Source organism: Cololabis saira, chromosome 20 (assembly GCF_033807715.1).
Source record: "Cololabis saira isolate AMF1-May2022 chromosome 20, fColSai1.1, whole genome shotgun sequence".
Classification (NCBI taxonomy): Eukaryota; Metazoa; Chordata; class Actinopteri; order Beloniformes; family Belonidae; genus Cololabis; species Cololabis saira.
The window spans coordinates 15,997,339-16,018,117 of record NC_084606.1 but is presented as its reverse complement, the minus strand read 5'-3'; the positions used below and the strand labels follow the sequence as shown (position 1 = coordinate 16,018,117).

General features: G+C 39.6%; 1 protein-coding gene across 1 annotated transcript; it reads right to left on the bottom strand.

The window, feature by feature from the left end:
* Positions 1-876: 876 nt before the first annotated feature.
* On the bottom strand, positions 877-19,189 carry si:cabz01007807.1 (uncharacterized). Its single transcript, XM_061710424.1, has 36 exons — positions 19,165-19,189; positions 18,948-19,047; positions 18,529-18,603; positions 17,953-18,012; positions 16,621-16,683; positions 16,287-16,337; positions 15,746-15,799; positions 13,737-14,768; positions 12,490-12,588; positions 12,290-12,382; positions 12,088-12,150; positions 11,857-11,916; positions 11,678-11,713; positions 11,511-11,573; positions 11,384-11,434; positions 11,222-11,287; positions 10,801-10,869; positions 10,631-10,714; positions 10,345-10,404; positions 10,133-10,189; positions 9,934-9,999; positions 9,784-9,837; positions 9,584-9,643; positions 7,649-7,708; positions 7,428-7,535; positions 7,292-7,342; positions 7,096-7,197; positions 6,669-6,734; positions 6,480-6,575; positions 6,345-6,389; positions 6,181-6,255; positions 4,562-4,630; positions 4,436-4,475; positions 4,295-4,352; positions 2,987-3,332; positions 877-2,407 (listed from the first exon to the last, which is right to left on the bottom strand). Exons 4-36 carry the CDS (start codon positions 17,989-17,991, stop codon positions 2,003-2,005), a joined length of 3,741 nt encoding a protein of 1,246 aa, XP_061566408.1. The 5' UTR covers positions 17,992-18,012; positions 18,529-18,603; positions 18,948-19,047; positions 19,165-19,189; the 3' UTR covers positions 877-2,002.
* Positions 19,190-20,779: the final 1,590 nt, after the last annotated feature.

Here is a 20,779-nt window from a genome sequence, read left to right as displayed (position 1 = left end):
ATCATCTACAGACATATTTTCAAAAAATTATAAGAAAGTTTTGTCACCTTGAGTGGTACTGATATCTGGTCTGGCCCATGGACTAACTCTGGAGCTTTGCACTTTAATCGGAATTGAATTTTAGCCATAATTTAAAATATATATATATTTTTTTCCAAAGTCCCTCCCCCCAGTTGGATGAATTAAAGTTTAAAGTTTCAAATAAGCTTCAAGTTACCCATTACTGCTTATGTAATGCCCCTCCAGCCACCTTCACGCATTGTTTAGCAAAACTCAAACAACCAGTTTGTTCACCTGACCACAAACACACCCAAAAGGGAAGAAAAACAAATCACTTCAGAGCCTTTATTCACAAAATGTGAAGATGAAAGCAAGCAGATGTAGGCATTACCTCCTCCCGGTGGGATCCCCCTCCCTCTTCAGCAGTGCTGTCATCCAACATATTCCCCTGGCGGGGATAAATAAAATAAATGATAAACACTGCTTTATAACCCATTATGTAACTTCATCATTCCTAATATTTTTCCCAATTAAAGCAGTTTTTTCTCAATTAAATAAAAACACCTATTCCAAAAAAGTTGAGATGCTTTAAAATGTAAATAACAATGTAATGATCAGCAAATTTTAAAATCTTTAAACCCAGATTTTATTCCTAAAAGAGCAAAGACTTAAACTGTGAAAATAATCCATTTTGATGCACGTCTCAGACGTTGAGACGGGGGGTGTTCACCTAAATTCCCACTTCTTCTAACTACCATCCATACAAGTCTGGGAAACAAGATCAGTTCCTGCAGCTTCCAGAGGAACGCTGTTAAGCCAGACCTCCACTTCAGAGGACCTGCTATCCATAGTTTCCAAAAAGCCAAAAGGGAAAAAAAACAAATCACTTCAGAGCCTTTATTCACAGTTTAAGTGTTGCATTGACGTAAAATATGACAAGGCTAAATTTAAATAATTAAATATGTAAAGATTAAGTAAAATGAAAATAAATCCAAGAAGATTAAGGGAGGAAAGTTGCATCATTATACACAAACTGTGAGCTGATTAATTGTTAGAATAAGTTCATTTTTTAAAGTTAAATACATTACAAAGGTGGACACATTAAAAACAGTCTTATCTGTACATTCACATGCAGTTTGAACACATTTAAACTGAGCAACTCATTTAATAAAGCATGGGTCAAATATACACATAGGAGCACAAACGTACCGATAAAGCACAAAAGCATTAAGATGGTGACGCCAACAGGTCACCAGCAAAAGCTACATTTAAAAGACGACGAGAACCAGCTGAAGATCACCTAAAGAAAGTGGGCAGACTTTAGGTTGGACCATCAAGTTATGTCAGTGATCATGATTAAACTGACCGTTTCTATTTCTCTGTAGGTTGTTGTAAGATTAAAAAGACTCCTTTACCAAATAAGGTTTTACTCGCTTCATATCAGTAAACTGCACTTATTTAAAAAAAAAAAACAAAAAAAGTAAACTATGAGGTGGCTTCACATTTTCAAACGCTCCTGTAAATATACATATGGGTAAAAAGACCTGCGTTGATCGAACTTCAGCTTTTGTCACGTTCAAAACCACATTCGTTAGATTGTACATCTTTGTCATCAAGCAGGAAGCTCCAACTTAAACGTGTAATGAGTGTTATGTATTTCAAACTAAACCCGTGACTATAACCTCATCCTGAATCACAACCCCTGAACAGCGTGTAAAAGTAAGTCCCTCTGTGTTAATATATCCTCATAAATGAGAATGTGCAGCTTCAAAGACAAAAGGAGGTGCAACTTTTCTATCAGTCGAACAATAATGGTCAGGAGCTTCACAGAGACTGAATGTTTTGCAGAACTACTGCAATATAATTCAACATTTTGTATGTGTTGGTTGAAAATGAAAGTGTTAAACTAATAAACCTGCATCAGCGCCTGGCCTTCATTCAGCCAGGAGAGGGCGCTGGTGATATCTGGAATATTTAGTCAAACAGTTATGATGAGCGTTGTTCACACAATTCCAGTTGCATCCTGCAGCTCTTCCCTGATGGAATTGAGTTCAACTATGGTGTCATTGAGCACATTCGCCACCTCTCGTATTTCACTGACAATCTCCTTCCTGCAGCTTTTCTTCAGCTCTCTGGTCTCCTTTATGAAGTACTTGTCCATGCCTTTGAAGAGCCGTTGCAGCGAGGCCACAGCAGCGTCTGCCAGCTCCGTGGCTCGACTCACCGGCGAGTCCACCAAGCTGATCATCTGGACGGCCCTACGGATCTCCCAGTCCTCCGAGTAATGCTGGGTGCCGGAGCGGAGGAAAGGGTGGCCACGCAGTTTGTACAAACCCTGATTGACGAAGTGGAGGATCTTGGCGATGTCCAGCAAGTGATCCTCGTAATCCTTGAGCACAACCTCCACCTAAGAGAGACCAGATTACAGAGTTAAAGGGGGCCTATTATGGCATCTAATACCTATTTTAAACAGGCCTTGAATGTCTTAAAAACAAGCTTTTGATTGTTTTTGCTAAATAAATTAGAAATTCAGCCTCTGAGCCATGTCTTTATCTTCCCAGTCTCTAACCTCATTATCTATGCGGGATTCTGAGTGGGCGGGGAGGCTATGATGATGAGGCACTGTGCTGATTGGCTGCCTGAATGATGCGATACACCGCTACGAAAAAATGGTGGAACCTCTGGCCGGCGGAGTTAAATTTGGTCGTGGTTTCACGCATCGGAGGCCAACCTATGTAAATCGCATTTTCGTTACGTAACGACGGGAGCAGAGTCTGAACTGCTCGTAGAAGCCACATCACACTGGACGGCTCATCTGGGCGGCTGTACAGACACTGCAGAATTTGGTTGCTTTCCTCCTTCTCTAAGTTGGCTGAAGGGAGACCACTTTATATATGTTAAAGGAAGAAAAAACGTGTTTTTCATAAAAGGTCCCCTTTAAGTCTAGAAACAAGCGGCCCATTGCACTGTTCTTGTTTCCTCTTACCTTCTTGCGGTCGTGCATGTTGTTGACGTTATCAGAAATGGCTGCGGAGGCTGAAGTGATTCCTCCAGCTGTTGCCACGCCGACACCCACAGCTGCAATGACCAGGGAAGCACCGAACGTGAAGGGTGCCAGAGCCAGGCCTGCGATGGCGGTGACCCCCCCCACCGCCGTGGTGGTGCCGCCGGTGATGCCGACAATCTTGGCTTTCTGGTGGAAGTCACTGATGTCTTCGGCGATGGTGTGCAGCGTGATGATGGACTGCCAGAGCACCTCGGCTCGTTCCGTGAAGACTTTGTTGAAGACGCGTAGGCCGTGGTTAACCTTGTCCGCCAGGATGGTGAACGACCTGGGAGCCGAACAAACGCTTTGCTTGTTAAACCAAGTATGAGAAACAACAACCTAACTGTCATGGTTAACACAAAAAACCCATTGAAAAAAAAAAAGGGCAATTCAATTGATTTACATGTAGAAATCGACATTTCAAGGGATCACTAATAAAGTCCCTTTAAAAAAGCAACCAAGGTAGTTTTCCAATTTTTTGTATTTAACCTTCAAAATCCTAAATCAAAAGAACCAGTTATTAACTGGTTCCACTTTAAACCAGACGCATTGAAAATATGGTTAATTACTTGCTTATAATCTTTGAGATACCACAAACTACATCATTTATTATACAACTTTTATCTGTTAATCTAATTGAACTGGAGGTTCAGAGAAATCCGAGTATACATGCGCGAGAAGACAATCGATTATTGAGAGGTGCATTTGACTCCGTGATCCTAAGTTGTGTATACATGCTGGAATAACTCTGATTAGGATGCATTATCTGGCACTAAAAACTCAATCTAAAGAGCTTCAGTTAGGTTCGACTACAGCCCGGTAAGGCGGATACATAGCTTTTAAATATTCTATATCGGTCGGATTAAGGCAACAATTCCACTTTGTGTTTCTGTTAGTGAATGTAAACGTACTGAGTGTGGCAGATTAAATGTTTTGAAAATAAGATCATAAGATGTACCCTAAAACAGTCATTAAAATAACTAGTACTGTCAAGTAGTACACCTCAGATTCATCATCTGATATGTTGTCTGTGCACCAAGTACGTTTAGGAATTAAATGATTTGCAACCCGTGATCGTTGTAGAGTGTAACAAGCTGCAGTCCTCACAGTGATCGACTTGTGGCAAACTGTCATTTAAAGTCCCTATCTGCTATCAGATAAACATTGCGGTGACTTATCCAGATCTTCCCACACTAGTCTGATCTTAGAGTGATGAGTGGTGGCATGTGAGGAGATAAACAGGCATACTTTGACTCGTCCTCCTTCATGAGTGCAGCCTCTTCGTCTGACGGCACCTCGTCCCATTCTGAAACGCAAACATAAAAAGGTTGCTGGAAAGTAAGAGGCTGTAGTGAGGTGTTTTATTATTTATTTTACAGTGCGACTCACGCTCCACTGTGTACCACCACTCCATCAGACTGTCGGTATCCTACAGGGGGAAGAAGGGAAAGATTTCAGACTCGAGTGCAACATGTTTACATAGATTCCACAAAAATGATGAGGGGAACCTCTGACCCCTTCGTCGTCGTCGTCTTCCAGACCGGCCAGAGCTTGCTCGTCCATCTGGGCAGCCCTCCACTCCGCCTGAATGAGAGAGGCAGGGTGTTGACCAAGACAAACCGCTCAACACGTCCGGAAGCCTTTACAACAGGGGTGTCAAACTCATTTTGCTTGGCGGGCCGGATTTGACCAATCTTTTTCTCGCGGGCCGCACGCTCAAAATAAAAAAAACAGTGCCGAAAATGTTTTCTCTAATTCTTTTTTTACTATTGTTATCTAATCCAATATCAGTTTAGTTCATTTTAAAGGAAATATGCACTTTGTTTACACTCTAATTATGTAAAATATATTTCTTCAGGATCTTTTCTTGAAATTTCTCGTTTTTTTTTTCAAATTAGGCAAGATACTTTTAATATCATTTTACAAAGATAAACAGAAACAAGTATGTTTTTTTTATATTTCTCTTTTTTCTAGGAAATTTAATTAAAAGCAAAATCTTTCTTATTACATCCGAGAGTGTTTCTTTGTGATTTAGAGATTTTTCCAGTACAATTAAGTGTATTTATTTTTTTAAATTGCGGATATTTATGCCAGTGTGCCGAAAAAGTCAGCACTTCTTTTTTAACTGTTTTACTTTGTCATTATCCTCGTATTCAAAACTGAAATTCTCAGAATAAATATCTTCTATCATCTTTTTTAGCAGTGATATTTTTCCTGCGAAAATATATAATAGTAGTGAGTTAATAAAAATAAACAACCGTCTACAAAGAAATAAAATCGGCAAATGCATTCTAGAAAACGAAAAAGATGTCGAAAACTGCTCTATTTGTGGAATAACGATGGATTTGTAGAAGAAATATATTATCTGATATGCTGCGATTCATGGCAATTATTTATGCCTTCCTTTTTAGTAAATTAACATTTCGTTTTTTTGCGTTGGAAACTTCTCACGGGCCGCATGAAAACCTCTCTCGGGCCGCACATTTGACACCCCTGCTTTACAACATACTTTATAGTCTTCCCACAGATTACGGTAGTCTTAAAAACCCGGCGCTGGTAAAGCTCCGCGGCCGACGCTTGTATCTCTGCTGGATCGCTATGCGGCTGAACCGGTCTGGCCTCATGTCAGAGCAACATGTCTTGCCCAGTAACGAAGCAAACAGGAGAAAAACAACAACAACACTGATGGTTTTAGATGATTAGTCCTCAGCTGACATCAACACGTACCTTGCATCAGTCATTCTGTAGTTTTCCACTTTGATTGAATGCCTCAAGCAATTAGTGTACTTAAGTACTACAGGAAGATGAGTTATGCTCCTGTCTAGTGTTCATTCTGACGGTGAAATCAGATGCCAGCTTTCTCAGTAATTTGTTGTCCATTATTCTGCAGCTCCATCAAAGCTAGTTTCCCCCACCAGGACTGTAGTCGGTGGAAAATAGTTAACTTGAACTAAGTGTGTGTTGGTGGCCATTGATGAGGCAAGATATGTTAAAGACTGAGAAACCTGTAAGTCAGTTAAATGCTCAAACAGGGTCAGTCACTGTGTTCTAAGCCATTTGAGTCTATGGATTAAGGGTTTCATCTTTCCCCTAGAAATGTCATGAAGGGAGCCACAACTTTCATAGATCCTCACCCTAGCAGCTTCTGACATATAGTCACTTGATGTGGCTCCCGGTGCGTCCTCGCGCTCTGCATGCATGGCTTTGCTCTGCAGAGAAAGTGAGGGATAAGTAAACGTGTTTATATATCTGACAACAATAAATGGGGTGAAAAAAAAGGATCTGAGCACAGACTCACTTTAGGCTTCAGTTTTTTGAGGACTTTCAGTTTTAATAGTTTCTTCTGTTGAAAAGAAGACAACATTTAAGACAAGCCCTCAGTGAAATCGTGGCAGAGTCGAGAGGAGAGAGTGGAGAGTGGATGATAATATACCAGCTTGTAGACGTCTTGTTCATCTAGTTCTTCATCTTGCACCTCTTCAGGATCCGTCAAATCTTTTCTCAGCATTTCATCCTGATCCAACTCCTCCTGTCAGAAATTCCAGTAGTTAGCTACAACTCAGGAACTTAATGACGGACATAATGACCCGGTGTTGATGGCATTCTTGTGCTTTAAACGTACCCCCGAGTCCTGCTGAGGTACGTGGTAACTGAACCCACTCGCTCCGTTGGCAGGCTTGTGTTTGTGCTGTACAGGAGGAGGAGCTTTACGTTAGAAAATGTGTTTCTTTAATGTTTAGTGCTCAGGTATTGCTGGTGGAACAGATTATTATTGTCAGCCATGCAGCAGTCAGTTGCTTTGATGCTCTTATTTCTCTTCAAAACCTGATGAGACGGGTCATCTGCTGAGAAACTGAACATTTGATACAATACTGGATTTATTACTATTTCAGTTTTTCATTTTTTTTTCTTCAGTTTTACTGTTGCTTTTAAACTAATATTTTGATAAGTGATCTTTGTGTTGCATCACCTAAGGTCGCCACTCTTGCTAAGCTAGTAGTGCTACAAAATGCTTGTAGCAGATTTTTTTTTAAATAAATATAAATTACCAGTTTTGAGTTCTTCATCTTGCATAGGTCTTCATCATCCAGCTCCTCTGCTGAGAGGCTGCTCTTTTTTCTCTGCAGGCTGGGCTCCTCCAGCATGTTCTCCTAAATATTACAGTTATAATAACACAATAAGCCAAAAAGCAGCTTGATTTCCTTTGCTTTTCCAACTAGCCTGTTCACAGAAATGTGCATTTACCTTTGACCTTCGACGGACCACATGTCGCAGTTTGGTCTTTGTTGGCTTCTTCTGTAATGCAAAAGGTTAACATGGTAAAGAAAAGAGGAAATACTGAAATATTCAAAATAGAAAAGAGAAGGAAAAAAAACATTACAGGTTTGCAGTCTTGGATTCCATATGCATCTTCATCATCATCATCTTGATCCAGGCGAGGGGAGTAATGGTGTGGTTTCTGCAACAGCTTGTCATCCATGAAAGCCGCCTGACCAAGTTATTCAAAAATATGCTGACATTAATATATTGTAAAGCAACAGTAGCAATATTAAATACAGTAACGTGTGTATTTCTGTGTAATTAAGCAGAAACACAGTCTACCTTGCCTGCTGAGTGGTATCTCTGGCCTTTCATCTCTTTCAGATCATCAGAATAAACATCCTAAGAATACAAACATGATTTACAATCCTACATTCAAAGAAAAAAGGAAATCCTCGAACACATGTCAACTCTTTTGGAATTTCTGTGATTTCTGCGCCGACTCCTCAACACGAGGGCTAATCAGCAATCTTGTAGCATTTAAACTAAATGAGAGACACAACCTCCTTCTAGAAGCAAGAAGCTCCAGTGTTTCTGTCCTTAAACTGCTTCTATGAGTTGCACAACAGGAGGAAAGGAAACGCTTCCTCAAGCCATGATGGTCACCCCACCGTGCCTCACAGTTGGAGGAAGTTTTGGTGTCGGGGGAGTGCAACATCTTCCATTTTCACCATGTCCACCACCTTTGCCAGCAAACTTCTATTCTTATGTTTACAAATAATCATCCAAGATGTTTTAAGACTCATCCAGCTGCTCTTTCGCACAGTTGACATTTGTAATAGAATATTTATTCAGTCAGTTCCTGCCTTTGTGGTTTCCATCCAATAATACTATTCTAGTTCAGTACTTTTCGTCCAGTGAAGACAAGGCAACACTTGCAGGTCCAGCACTCCCACTGAGTGCAACAACATACTTCCTATTGTGTATTGACGATCACCTAGATCTAGAAATGCTTCCCCAGGTTTCTGAACACTGGGAGAGAGGAGGCTGTGTCATTATCACTTTTCAGGCCTTTATTTTTAAGGAAGGCCATCGCCACTCAAAATAGCTGAATCCAAATGTGTTTAGGATACGAATATGCAAGAGTCAAAGAAATCCTTGAAAACATTTTCTTCCAACTGTAATTTCGACTGATTTTTCACAGGCGTGATTCTATGGAGCCAAATCAAGGCCAAAAGTTTTGCTAATTTGAAAATAAAATTTGAACCTGAAAATTCTTTCCAGTTTCAATTTTTTTTTCTTTCGGTATCAGATCTTTTTTTCAGTTTCAGAACTTTTTATCTCAGTTTCAAATCTTTTTTTCAGTTTCAGAACTTTTTATTTCAGTTTCAAATCTTTTTTTCAGTTTCACATCTTTTTTTTTTCAGTTTCAATTTATTTTTTTCAGTTTCAGACTTTTGGCCCTGATGTGGCGTGGGGGGCGTGGCATCAACTGTGAGGGGCGTGGCATCATGAGTGACAGCATAAGAGAGAAGGCGGGGGACGTTCCTCAGTCATGTTGCCTTCAGGAAACGTAGGTTGCAGAAGTTATAAGTATAAGTATGATTCAACACTGTATATACACTATATTCACGTGATTGGCAGTGGAAAAAACGGATACTAGTGACACATTTCTGTTTAAAAAGCTGTTTTAGACCGTACTTGGCACCAATCACAGTATAAAAGCAATAAACTATGCCAGACTGTACAGTTCAACAGCCACACTTTAAAGTTTGACATTTCCCACTTACACCTACTACCAAGTACGGTCTAAAACAGCTTTTTAAACAGAAATGTGTCACTAGTATCAGTTTTTTCCACTGCCAATCACGTGAATATGGTGTATATACAGTATTGATTCATACTTCTACTGATAACTTCTGCAACCTACGTTTCCTGAAGGCAACATGACTGAGGAACGTCCCCCGCCTTCTCTGTTCTGCTGTCACTCATGATGCCACGCCCCTCTCAGTTGATGCCACGCCCCCCACGCCACATCGGGGCCAAAAGTCTGAAACTGAAAAAAAAAAATGAAACTGAAAAAAAAAAGATGTGAAACTGAAAAAAAGATTTGAAACTGAAATAAAAATTTCTGAAACTGAAAAAAAGATCTGATACCAAAAAAAAAAAAAAAATTGAAACTGTAAAACAAAATTCCAGGTTCAAATTTTATTTTCAAATTAGCAAAACTTTTGGCTCCATAGATTCGTGTTGGTCAAATGCGCCGTGAACTTTTACCTGGGGCTTCTCACGAGGTGTAAAGGCATGCGACCCAAAATCTTCATCTGTTGACTTGTCCTGCACAGAAAGGAGGAGTCAAAAATAAAAAACAAACATTCAAAACATGTGACACTGTTTAAACATCCTCATACTTCAAACTATGTGTGACCAAAGAGCACAAAGATCGCCTAACCTGCTTCATTCATAACTCGTCATACCTTTGAGCTCTTGCGAGGTGTGTATCCATGGGCTCCCTTTGGCTCAGCATTGGTCTGCAGAAACAAGTATTAAAGCAAGATGCACAAAAAGACTCTTTTTTTGTTGCATTTACAAAATACTGAAAAGAGGTCTTAAGCAGTGTGTAGCACCTTTTCTACAGAGATGGCAAATCCTCTGTGTGGCACAAACTTGATTCTCATCTTCTTCTTTTTCTTCTGGAGGAAGAAGAACGTCCATAATAAATGTGTCAGAGGTTTCTCATTTCTACTTTCAGATATCCAGAAATGTCTAAATAGCTTCAGTAGTTGTCAAAATGTGAAGATGAAAGCCAGCAGATGTGGGCCTTACCTCTTCCAGGTGGGATCCCTCTTCCTCTTCAGCAGTGCTGTCATCCAACATATTCCCCTGAGGGGGGAATAAATAAATAAAATGAATGATAAACACTGCTTTATAACCCGTTATGTAATCTGATCATTCCTCTAATTTTTCCCTATTAAAGCTATTTTCTCTCACTTTTATTTGTAGTCATTGATTTGAGGTCACGGATCGTGAGTATTTACCTCTGACCGCCGACGTGGAATTGCATTCTTGTCTCCACTTTTCTTATGAGTGCCTCTCTCCTGTTGGAAATGATCAGTAGTGCAAATAATCTTCGTCAGGTGGCATAAATGACACTGAAGATCGGAGTAAAACTTCATAGTCCTTGTCGAACATGTGCACAAATATATTATATACAGTATATATATATATATATATATATATATATATATATATAGTATATATATATATATATATATATATATATATATATATATATATACAATATTTTTTTATTATATAACCTGCCTGGGATTCGTGCTTTCCCTCAAACACAGAAGCTGTGGATGCTCTTCGAAACAACTGGTGGACTCTGGTTTTCAGAGCTTTCTTCTGTTTAAAAAAAAAAGTATAAAACTGGCTCATTAATTCTGCCTGTAATGATTTTTTTTTTTTTTTAAAGGAGAAAACACACTTACTTTGTAGTCCATCCCATACTGCTCCTCATCCTCATCCACTCCTATTGACCCATTTGTGTCCACAAAATCCTGAAAAAACAGAAGCCTTCAGAGCAAGGACAGACATTTCCAGTTGTAATGCAGCAGCTGCTCGTCTCCCGTTTTATTTTCCTCTTCTGGGTCATGATTGCAGTTGATATTTTTCCAGACATTACAGGACGGATGCATATCTGCGATTCCAGGCTGTTTGTTGTGCAAGAATGGTTTTCACAAGAACGTCATGCACTGCGCTCCGGGAATGTTTTTGTGGTTTGCAGTGCATGAAGCGGGCGTGTCCCCGGAGGCAGCATGAATGTCACTCAAGACATCACGTATGTTGATGGAAACGACCCTAGAAAAAAACTTAAAGGACCTCCTTCAACTATTTGCATGCAAATGTTACCGTTGGTGATTTCCGTGTTGGGAGATTGCTGCTTTTCTTCTCCATCGTGTCATCAGTAAACTTCTCCTAACAAGTGGAAATTTTTGTTATGACAACCATGCAAAAAAGAAAAAAAGTAAAATAAAAATGACATTGAATTAAAAACATCAAGATCAGATTTACCTTGGAGCCTCGTCTGGGGACCAGGTGCAGTTTGAACTTCTTCTCCTTTCTCTGTAACGCATGTTTACAGTTAGGATGAGGTTTCCGCTAACGCAAGACAACAGCCAGTGGAGGATTAATGGAATACCTTGTTGGGAGTCCCAGCCACGTCCTGGTCCTCACCACTTCCTCCGTCTGAATCCATCTTTGCCTGTGAAGAAGTTTTAAATGTTAAAATTTCTTTAATCTACCACCACTTGAAAAAAAAACAATGCTTGTAAAATAAATAAGTGAATAAAAATAGATTTCTCTGACCTTCAGCGACTCTCTCCTTAGTTTAAGTTTTCCAGACTTGGAGAAAAGAGAAAAAAGGAGGCATGAATTTGATCATTTTGAAAAGACACCACATAAGAACACTTGGCTGGACCGTTTACGAGTCTGAAGGGTTGATTTAATGAAATAATCCATGTTTCAAATAATAATCATGATCTTACTGGTTTGAATTCAGGTTTGAGCTCAGGACTGTCCTCAGGCCAGTCCTCAACACACCTTTCCTGTTTTCAATAGTAAAATAAACCGTTAGATAGTTTATACTCTAAACATTCAACATACATTTTGCCATCGTTTCTTAATTCCTTCGATGTTTAGCATCCAGACTAAATGTATTCCAACCTAACGTGGATCCTGACATTTACTGAGCTCATTCACAGTGTGTTGTGAAGCACCTGTCCAATAAGCAGGACGTCCTCGAAGACAACGTAGTTCTCAGGATTCTCTGGTTTAATTTTCTGTGGAAAAAAAAAAAAAAAAAAAGACAAGACATACACAAGAAATTAGTTTCCAAACATGTAGTTTAAGAGCTATATGCACTTTTCAGCCAACATTTAATGTGCGGAGAACAATTAATCAGATTAATGAGTTATATACCGGGCTCTTTGGTTTACGCTGAACTGCTGGTATCGGCAGCGGTCTAAATGCCACTTTAGGGGAAGCTTTGGGTACGTCTGGTTCAAGTTCCAGCTGAACAAAAGGACAGAAGATCTTTTGAGTGGTCAAACACATACAGAGGGTAACTGTGACTTTAAATAAGCTACAGTAAATCAATGTCAGCCGAGTTGTGGGTTTACCGAGAGTTCTGGCTCTGGGGACTTTTGCTTGGGAGGTTTTCCTGGTCTGGGTGGTCTCGTTCGAGGAAGCGGCCGTGGAGGGCGTCTGAAAACCTGCGCCTGTCACATGGAACAAAGTTTTGTTGGCATGGGTTCAGGGGCGTCAATTCAGTATGGCAAGGTATGGCAGCCGCCACAACTTGGCTTCAGGGGAAAATGTAAATGTTTGTTTTTTTAATACATTTATGGAATTACTCTGTGTCTATATTTGTATTGATTATTCTATTACTTCAATTCAAATTTATTTCGAGCAATAAACATAACATAAATGACCTGTGTGCAACATAAAATTAAACAAATACCTTTTGTCAGGTTTATCAGGTGCAGGTTCAAAATACAAATGAATTCGTCAACACTCGAAAGGGAGTGGGAAGAAGAAAACTTATTTAATCCCACCCCTGTTTCTCATTAACAACTTGATAGATTTTCTTTTTAAGGCTTCCACCTGTCTCAACATTTGAACCAAAAAAATGAAAAAAAGACCTATATCAAATTATAATAAAACATTTTTTCTACAGTTCACCTCACCTAAATTCACACACATTGTGGCTGCGAAATGCAGAATACTATACTTAATACATATAGAATAACTACAAATGCAAATCAGAACAACATGATCGATTTCACTAGTTATTATACACTGCAAAAACTCAAAATCTTAAGAATATTTATCTTATTTCTAGTTAAAATGTCTAATTTTTAGTAAAAAAAAAATCTCATTACACTTAAGACAAGACTCAAAAACAACCATTTTCACCTGTTTCAAGTAGACTTTCACTTAAAATAAGTAGAAAAATCTGCCAGTGGAAGATTGTTTTGCTTGTAATGAGAAGATAAATCTTGTTCCACTGGCAGATTTTTCTACTTATTTCAAGTGAAAATTTACTTGAAACAGGTGAAAATGGTCAAATAACAAGTTATTTTTCTGGTGATGACTCTTGTTTTAAGTGTAATGAAATTTTTTGACTAAAAATTAGACATTTTAACTAGAAATAAGACAAATATTCCTAGTTTTTGCAGTGAGCGAGACTGCATTTACAGATAAGCTACATAGCAGACTTCTGTGATGAATATTTGCTGGACGTGTTGATTGAGACTCTAGTCCAGTTCTGTGACTCGTAACCTTGCCATACCTTAGCTTCGGCTGAATTGACGCCACTGCGTGGGTTCGACAGCGTAACTGAACTCAAGACTTGTCGTGTACGTACGTGAGTCATGTCGGAGGAGGGAGACGGACTCATGGCCTGACTGAAAGGCGTCGGTTGAAGGATGTCACGCGTGCTCCCGTGAGGACTGGTCAGGACGATGGCCTGTGTTCTGGGGAGAGGCTTGGGTGGGACGGCTGGGGGAGACCTCAGCGTTTTCCTCAGTAGTTCTGGTGATGCTGCCGCGTCCACCTTCATTTGTGACGGACTACTGATTACAGGTGTGGAGAACGCAGTCATCTCGCTCTCTCCGGCCTCTGACGGGCAGGGTTGAAAGATGTCTGGTATGCCGTTGGAAATGTCCTGAAGAGGGTTGAGTTGTTTGGAGGGAGAGGGGCTAAATGGGTCGTCCAAACTGGAGACGTCTGGGAAAACAATTCTTGAAAGTGGACTTGGGAAGGGATCAACTGCGTTTGTGGATGAAAATGCAAATATATCCACATTTTCCTTGAAGGACATTCCAAAGAGGTCCTTCTCTTTAGTGGGGGCATCTTGTTTGCGTTCCTTGATTTTGAAGAGTTCATCGATATCAGCTGGATCTGAATGAAACAAATCTGCATCTGTGACTCCGGTGGAGTAAAATGGGTTTCTTGGAGACTGGAACCGACCACCCTCCTGGGTTAAAGATGACTTAAATGGGTCCACATGAGTACTGGGACCGTTCTCAGATGGGTTCGCCCCATTAGCACGGAATAAATCCTCTGTAGCAGGGTGGAAAAGATCCTCCACGTCACCTCGGAAGAGATCGGAGCGGGTCTGCGTTTGAGCTGGGCTCGTGCTCAAAAGGTCTGGCGATGCAAAACTTACATCGATACTCTGATCCGAAGTACGCGTTTGGAAAAGGTCGTCTTTATGTTTGTTGGTCTGAAAAATATTCAGAGATTCCAAAAGATTTGACCCATTTTCCACGGAGTTCATTTTAGAGTCACGATCCAGGGGAGAGCTCGGAAGAGTGGCAAACATGGCATCAGGGTTTGCTTCTTCTAAGGTTTTCTCCCCAATGTTCTCCTTGTCGTGACTCTTGCTGCTGGGATCCTGGAGAGCAGAACACAAGGTACTTGAGAATATGTTCCACGTGAATAGGGATGGGCGGTATGGACTAAAAAATGTATCACGATTATTTCTGGCATTTATCCCGATAAAAAAAATACCAATTCAACTGCACCTTTTTAACTATGAATCTATCTCGTTCTCAGATCCGCCATGTTTGTCATCAATGGGAATTTATCTTTCTTTCTTTTTTCCCTTCCTTCCTCCTGCTCTTTCCTTCCTTCCTTCTTTTTTCCCTTCCTTCCTCCTGCTCTTTCCTTCCTTCCTTCTTTTTTCCCTTCCTTCCTCCTGCTCTTTCCTTCCTTCCTTCTTTTTTCCCTTCCTTCCTCCTGCTCTTTCCTTCCTTCCTTCCTCCTGCTCTTTCCTTCCTTCCTTCTTTTTTCCCTTCCTTCCTCCTGCTCTTTCCTTCCTTCCTTCTTTTTTCCCTTCCTTCCTTCTTTTTTCCCTTCCTTCCTCCTGCTCCTTCCTTCCTTCCTTCCTTCCTTCCTTCCTTCCTTCCTTCCTTCCTTCCTTCCTTCCTTCCTTCCTTCCTTCCTTCCTTCCTTCCTTCCTTCCTTCCTTCCTTCCTTCCTTCCTTCCTTCCTTCCTTCCTTCCTTCCTTCCTTCCTTCCTTCCTTCCTTCCTTCCTTCCTTCCTTCCTTCCTTCCTTCCTTCCTTCCTTCCTTCCTTCCTTCCTTCCTTCCTTCCTTCCTTCCTTCCTTCCTTCCTTCCTTCCTTCCTTCCTTCCTTCCTTCCTTCCTTCCTTCCTTCCTTCCTTCCTTCCTTCCTTCCTTCCTTCCTTCCTTCCTTCCTTCAGCTTTACACAAAAACATCATCAAGGGGAATTTATCGTTTTTACCGCGACATGACAAATTCTTATCGTGAGGAATTTTTTTGACTGTATATCGTGAACGGTAAAATATCACCCATTCCTACATGTGAACATTTAAAAGATCACATCCATCTCATCTCTGTGTACATACCACGTAATTTGCATAGAAAGGGTTGGTTGTGACCACACCTGCTGGGACTCCGTTCTGATGAAAGGAAAGCAAGACAAGAGTAAGAGATGTTACTCAATGGAGCAATTATACCTGCGGGCCAACAGGAAGCTGCTCCTGCACTGCATTCTGAAGACAAACAGTAGGGCGGCAAAAATGTTTCACGCTCAACAAGTTACAAGCACAGGACTCAAGACGGTAAACTTGTAATGTCGACACGCTGCTTGTAACTTCATGCCAACAACGTTATAAATGACGTTTATGACTTATAAATAGGCCGATCTAGTAAAGCATCTGAGCACAGACAGAAAAGCCCACATTGTGAAGATGGTGCGGATGTTTTAGGTAGATCAAAGACTCAAAACAGAAAAGGTGTGCAGTAGCCTGTGTCAGATCGGGAGGAAGGTAATTATTCTGATGACAAACGTCTGAAGTTATGAAATCATTATCTGCATCTTGCACTGTCACTGTGAATAAGCACTTCAGTTAAAGCTTGGATCTATTTTTAGACATTGGGCCTCACCTGTCTGTAGCGGTGGCTGTCTGTCACATCTGCAGCTGACGAGTCACCGTCCTGTGGACAGAAATCTGTGATATTAATAACATGAATGCACCACGGTGCGTTCATGTGCATCCTCCTTTCATGCCGGGTCTGCTATCAGATGTGGCAGGACAAAAATGTCAACAAAGTTCTGACATAACTTTCCATTTGAACCATGCATTTAGTCTTGATTCTCAGGAACAAAAATAGATTTTCAATTCACTTTATATTTAAACACGGAACACTCATGTTGTCGGAGCATTTGAATACATGCTGTAAACGCAGATTCTAACGTGTAAAGCTGAAAGTCTCTGACCTGTTGGAGTTCAGATGTATTAGCAAAAGTGCTGCTGGAGTCAGAGGATGATGAGACGAGAGTCTGATGGAGAGCAGGATAGCAACAAATAAATAAAGGAGAAGATGGATCATCATAAGGAAGCTGAACTCAAACTTAAATCTTATTACACATATTATATCTTTGTTACTTTCACGGCCTCAAATTTCAAATTTCTTGTATTTGGAGATCTGATTCAAATTGTTTAACCCCATTTTCTGAAAACTTTGGATCCCTGTGTTACATGTAAATAAATAGCTCACTGACGTGCAGGTGATTTAAGCCAACGGAGTTGTTGAAAACAAAAATAAATGTTTACAATAAATGGAATTTAATAAAATCCTCTTTTAAAAAAATCGATCCCATTGAAACATCTGTTCCAGGGTCAAGTTTACAGCTTTAAACAACCACCTTCTTCAAAGGTCTCTGTTCTTGACCAATACAGGAGTTTCACTGCCCAAAAGTTTGGGAACCCCCTCTATAAGAGTTTAGGTTCATCTGTCCAACAATGAGAGTTTGTAATATAACACCGCTGGACTGCATGCACAACATTTCAAGTGGCGCGCTCTCGTGCGCTGCTGCCGTGAGTTCTGCAGAATGTGGTTTGGCAGTTTGTTGAAAGAAGCCATCCCTTCCCTGACAGCCTGAACAAGAGCACGCAATGCTTTGATGAGTGTTTATATAGTTTAGATTTCAGGTTAACAGGCCTGGATTATGATCAGACAGCTGCTTGTAAAACCGTTTCAGGATCATGCAGCAGGAAGTTTATGTAGTGTTGTGTTTTAATGCTACTACAGGACATGAAGACCTTCCCCCACAATTAAAAGAGCATTTTTAGATTTGGGAAGACAGTTTCCAGCATTTCCAGATGATCAAATCTATAGTGTCTTTGCAGTTTCACCACATGCAATGCCATTCTTGCACTGCTGAAGTGTTTTCAGTCCCCGAGGGAGTATTTCCAGGATGTCCTTTTACTCTCAACAAGCTGCAAATTAACCGTTTGCTGTGAGACGCCCCAACCTGAAATGCCAGATGGTTTGGGACTTAAAAGGAAGAGAAACCATTCTCCTTTGAAAGCATGTAGAAAAACCCCCCCCAAAAAACAGTGAAAGACGTTCAAAAACTAATTTCTCCAACAGCCGAGTGGGATTTTCATAAATCTGGAATACCATGAACCTAACAAGAAGCCTGACCATCTGCTTCTCCACCTTCATATTGCCTCCTTTTTTAGCCCTGAAACTTGTTATATTTAAAAGATATAAATAAAAAATGAATAGACATTTTATAGAAATACTGATCATTTCCATCACTTACATGATACCGGAGAGGGGTACGGGAAGCCTTTTTTAGCATATTTTGCAGCACTGCGAGACTCTGTAGTAGACAAGATACACAGACAAACAGTCTTTGTGATGATAAAATACCAAATAGAGCTCATAGCAGGCAACTATTATGCGTATTGCGCAATGAGGCCTCTCCATTTCCTTCCTTTTGCTTTTGTTTGTTATCGTTTTTGCTTCTAAAGCCTGCAGTGCCCGTCCTTTCCAAGATATGATGCCTTCCACTTGTGACTTTATATTACAGAATATTCCACAAGCTTTGCAACATTGGACCTTGTGTTCTTCATTTTAGAGCTTGTTCATGATTACACCCATGAACCCCTGCAGAAGGCAACTGAACAGCTGACATAATATAAGGTTTGTCTACTTAAAAATAGCTGTCAGTAAATGCTAAGGAAACGCCAAGAATACAAAAACAAAAAATATTTCTCTTATTGTCCTTAAATATATAATTATATGAAAATAAAATGAAAGGAGGATAGCATTTGGACATATTTAGCAGCCATCACCCCTAAGAGCCAGTATTAAACCTTCAATTATAAACACTCACGGGGGATCTTTCACTGGATCCAGCTTCTGCTGGCGCCCCGTCTCCTCCATGTTCGGTCGGTTCCACAACAGCAACCTAATTAACATCAAATGAAGAGTTTAAATAAGTAAAATAAATAAATTAATTACATTAAATAAATAAATAAATAAATACCTCTAGTGGGTTAAATGTTTCAAACACTTAACCCTTTTTTTTATTTGATTACATTTCTTGATTAAATTATTTGCAAAACTCACCGCAGCCGTTTCTTTCATCATGTATTATCCAAGTTGAGTTAATAGTTTATCAGTAGGCTTTGATTTAGAAAATAAAATAAAAATAGAGATATGTTTTAGAGGGAAAACAGAAAAAGTGCTAGATCCAGACGACTGGCTCGCGGTGTCTCCTCTCGTGTGTAATCACGCAGCACCTGGACTCACCTGTGTCAAGTTAGAGTTGGAGATATCACAACTTCCGCTGTCGTGGCTTTCAAAATAAAATATACTCTTCGCAGTCTGTATTTTGTCCCTCAAAAATACTCTAGAAGGGGAATTTGCAACGTTTTAATCAAAACCAACACGTTAAAAACTTTCACGGAGTAATTTCCAAGTTGAATATAGGACCTTTGTGCAGTTATTGTGAAGAGTTGGTTGTTACCTTTTCCCGACTGCGCACCCGTCCGTGCGGGCGGACCGGTCTCCCCTCCCCGCTGAACCGGGCGGAGCCTGCGGGGCGTGTGAACGGGATGCTGACAGAGGATGACATCTGCAGATTGTTTCGCTCAATTTGAGGTGTACACACAAAAGAAATCTGAAGCATTCAAAACCAACTCATTACCATCCACCCACATCACCATTCTCTATAATTCCCAAGGTCAACCCAAACAAAAGACTGAGCCTCAACCCTATGGAGGATTTTTTGAGCCAAAATTAAATAAATACTTGTAATTAATTAATGTGTCATTAATTAATTAAATGCTGAAATAATACATATATTTTTTTACTTAAAATGAATTGTATTTTAATTAATTAATGACATATTTAATTCAAATTTTAATTAATTAATGACACATTTAATTAATTAATGATATATTTCATTCCCATTTTTATTAATTAATGATGTATTTATTTATTTAATTTTGGCACAAAAAAATCCTCCATACAACCTTTCGTGCGTGTGTGTAGCCTATATATACATATAAGGGAGAGCTGGTATATATATATATATATATATATATATATATATATATATATATATATATATATATATATATATATATATATATATATATATATATATATATATATATATATATATATATATATATATATATATATATATATATGCACCAGCTCTCCTTTTACTATTAATATTTAATTTTAAAATGAAACACAGCTGGCCCACATCTGAAAGAGTACCGTGTTGCCATGGTTACCACACCGCGGGTAGTCCGTCTTAGATCTTAAATGACATACAGAGTTTGCATTTATGAGTTTTATCTGAATGTTTAAGATTGAAATGTTGAAATGTCATACTGACTTAAAGTAGCAAAACTGAACATTTGTTAAATTAATCTCATTATTATTTAGAAGACTATAGGGCCTGATTTACTAAGATCCTAAATAAAGAGTACTAAATTGCGTGTGCACTGAAAAAGTTTGCACATGCTGTTGTTGTGTGTTTTGCGGGTGATCAACTAAGAATGCGTGCGCAATTGATAACAGGCGCAAACCGCAGTATTTAAATGAGGTGTTGCGTGTCTTACGGTTTGCGAGCGCAAAATGAAATTTGACGAGTTGGAGTTAGAGATATTAGTGGAAGAGGCAAATTGTTGTGCCGTATTCAGCACCCCTGCCGTGAAAAGCACCCCCTCGTATATTCAATGATAAGTAGACCAAGAAAAAAAACAACACACTGACACTTCAATATATTTATATATACACACTCACACAAACACATACTTAGGAGTTTATATTATATATATTTACAAATATTATGGAAGACAACACAGTAAGCAGGTTATTAATTAATGACATCAATAACCATTTACCCGATTTTTGTTATCTGTGACTGTGATTGTGGGAAAGTATGACTATTGTGGAATCCATGAGCGCATTTAAACATGAATCATTAACACAAAACTGGACGCTAAACAGAACGTGACACGGAATGAGAATATAATTTTTGTCAGACGAGGGGGTGCTTTTCACGGCAGGGGTGCTGAATACGGCACAACACCGGGGTATGACTGCAGAACAGGCGCACAATAAGA